General features: G+C 39.5%; 2 protein-coding genes across 2 annotated transcripts; both read right to left on the bottom strand.

Moving 5' to 3' along the window:
* Nucleotides 1–471: 471 nt before the first annotated feature.
* ASPBRDRAFT_212095 (uncharacterized protein) lies at nucleotides 472–950 on the bottom strand. Its single transcript, XM_067621955.1, has 2 exons — nucleotides 882–950; nucleotides 472–818 (listed from the first exon to the last, which is right to left on the bottom strand). Exon 2 carries the CDS (start codon nucleotides 816–818, stop codon nucleotides 477–479), a length of 342 nt encoding a protein of 113 aa, XP_067472715.1. The 5' UTR covers nucleotides 882–950; the 3' UTR covers nucleotides 472–476.
* Nucleotides 951–1465: 515 nt separating this feature from the next.
* ASPBRDRAFT_70344 (uncharacterized protein) lies at nucleotides 1466–1980 on the bottom strand. The gene is made up of 2 exons (XM_067629071.1): nucleotides 1953–1980; nucleotides 1466–1881 (listed from the first exon to the last, which is right to left on the bottom strand). Exon 2 carries the CDS (start codon nucleotides 1879–1881, stop codon nucleotides 1528–1530), a length of 354 nt encoding a protein of 117 aa, XP_067472714.1. The 5' UTR covers nucleotides 1953–1980; the 3' UTR covers nucleotides 1466–1527.
* Nucleotides 1981–2633: the final 653 nt, after the last annotated feature.

Genomic DNA, 2633 nt, shown 5'->3' with positions numbered 1-2633 from the left:
TAACTACTAATTTAGAATGTATCTGGGTTGCCCTAGACTACTGTTGACTCTGATAAAGCAGTTACTTACTTCGTAGACGAGGCTCATGCCATGGGAAAAAAAATATCTATGAGCTTTTGTAGTGTATTATCTAGCTTTCTATAGATCCCTATTCCAAAGGTTGGTGAAATACTATATACTGGTATGTAGTCTGTTCTTGTCTAGGCCGTCAGGTACACGCTACGCTGCTTGATTGTGTCTGGATGGGCTGTTTGCCTGTCTAAACTTTGATCAATTACTTAAAAGCATACTATTAGCCTTACAAATAAAAGCTATAGTAAAGTTTGATGGTGCAGATCAAAATTTTAATTACCCTTTTAAGCATATATTGTAGACAAGAGTCTTCCAGTGGTAATGAATTACAAAAGATACTGAATCACAAAAGGATAAATCACAAAACAACCAATACTACTAACTAACTAAAAAGAACGTCTCAGTCAATCCGAATCCCAATCAACATAATGAGACCAGGTTCCCTGGCCAATTAATGTTGCTCCCGCAACTGGATAGTCCAGAGAGCCTGTAATAGTAGCCTGTTTACCAGATCCGGCATCTATTTTGATTTCCATATCATCATCCTTAACATGACCATCATTGATCCCCTTGCTGCCTGCCAGTTGGTTGACAGAGTCGTATGTGAGCTTGGCGTTAGAGCACGAGAATTCCGATGTGGTATTCAGTTGCAGGTCCAAGCTGTACGGTGTACCATTCACCTGAAAGTTTCCTCTGTAATAACCGCCTTGACGGGAGGGCACAATGGTTCCGTAAGCGTCAGGCATCTGTACAAGTAGGGGAGTTTAGCTCGTTGAATTAGTAGAAGGCAGAAGACGATGTAATCTTACATTGTTATATAGTGGTTGTTGAGGTCTTGTATAACTTGATGTAGTATGCAGTTTTCAGTTCCAAATGTTGCCGGCTCAGAGAAATTTCAGTCAAAGGATTAGAGGATATATTTCTATATATATTTCTTTCCAGTCAGTCTATTATAACTGAACAATGACGGCCAATATCGTTCCTATATTAATCATAATGACTGTTTACGTATTTGCTTGGACAATCCATGAATCACCACTTTTCAATATCTCTACGCTATTTGACCTTTCTGGACCATGAGACCAACATATACAGATGATTAACTTTTATTTGAATCATCATCGACTGTAGCTTTATATCGAAAACCGGAGATACTGTCCGAAAACATCAGTCCTTCATGACTATCTGATGTAATGCACGGTTGACCTCAAACCATAAAGTGCGGTTTCGATCTGGACCAGCCAATTTCTTTTGGAATTGTTTTTTTCGTCCCCTTCATTATTGTATACGAAGAGCCTTCAAGCAATAGGGGGTGATGAATTATGATTTAGGGAAGGTCGAACCCCCTAATTGCTACCTTTAGCAGAGACAAGTTGTAGACTGATTCTTCCAGCAATAATCCAAACGAGAAATCAAATCATAAACTACCTACTATATATATAACACAATAATCTCTCAATCAGTCCACGTTTTATGAGACCAGTCTCCGTGTCCAATCAGTCCTTCTTCTTTTTCTTCTTCTAGTTCTTCTGAAACTGGATTATCCAAAGAGCCTGTAATGGTAATATCATTCCCAGTGCGGCCATATATATTGAGCTCCAGTTCATCATCCTTAACAAACCTCCCCTGGATTTCCTTACTGCCTGCCAATTGGTCGATAGAATCGTACGTGAGCTTGGCGTTAGAGCACGAGAGCTCTGGAGGGTAACCCATATCCATTTGCAAGGTGTAAGAATTACCCTTCACTCTGAAGTCCCCTGTATATAAGTGTGCGGGTCCCGGTGAAATGGTTCCATAAGCGTCAGGCATCTGTTCATTTGGAGTATGGTGGTTTAGCTTATTGAAATAGTAGAAGGCGGAAGATCGAGTATTTAACTAACAGTGTTTTTTGACTTAGGCCAAAAAGCTTTTCGAAGACAGATTTATGCACGTTTCTTTGTGTAGTACCCTTGATTCAAAAGGACTCCAAATCAAAGGACCAGAGATAGTATATACTAATCTTCTCCCAGTTAGTCTATTATAACCCGAATTTGTGACGCGCAAATATTCTCTCTATATTTATTTCACAATCAACCCTGTAAGCATTTGCTAGGATAGTCTATGAATCACTACTTTCTAAATCTCATTATGCTATCTGAACCTTTTGCCCATTGTATTATAGATTATTGGTTCAAAAGAATGATCATCAAATGTAACCTCAGTATAAAATGGGAGATACAGGCCGGAAACATCAGTATCAGTCTCTGATGATGGGTTTCTGATGTCATGCACAGTGGATCTCTAAACCCTAAAGTTCAGTCTCGATTTAGACGGGCCGTTTCTTCCCAAGTATCTTGCAATGTCCTCTGCAATGGCTTGTCCGAGTATGCCTGTAGCTGAGTAAAAGACGAGTCACCACTAGGAGTCATAGAATGGTTCGTCGGTACTAACGGCAACCCATTTGGAGCACGCCTGCAGAGTAGTACTACCCGAGATTCTCTAGCTCCTTCTGAAAGACATGGATGGGTATTACAGGATTCATAAAAAGAATAATTAATTATCTTAATAATATATATTAATAG

The sequence above is a fragment of the Aspergillus brasiliensis genome (genome assembly GCF_001889945.1).
Source record: "Aspergillus brasiliensis CBS 101740 unplaced genomic scaffold ASPBRscaffold_61, whole genome shotgun sequence".
Taxonomy (NCBI): domain Eukaryota; kingdom Fungi; phylum Ascomycota; class Eurotiomycetes; order Eurotiales; family Aspergillaceae; genus Aspergillus; species Aspergillus brasiliensis.
Note: the sequence above shows the minus strand (reverse complement) of the source record. Positions and strands in the feature narration are given on the sequence as shown.

Bases quoted from the DNA above. Each gene is read 5' to 3' on its own strand.
- ASPBRDRAFT_70344 (XM_067629071.1), bottom strand. From the start codon at position 1,881: ATGCCTGACGCTTATGGAACCATTTCACCGGGACCCGCACACTTATAT.
- ASPBRDRAFT_212095 (XM_067621955.1), bottom strand. From the start codon at position 818: ATGCCTGACGCTTACGGAACCATTGTGCCCTCCCGTCAAGGCGGTTAT.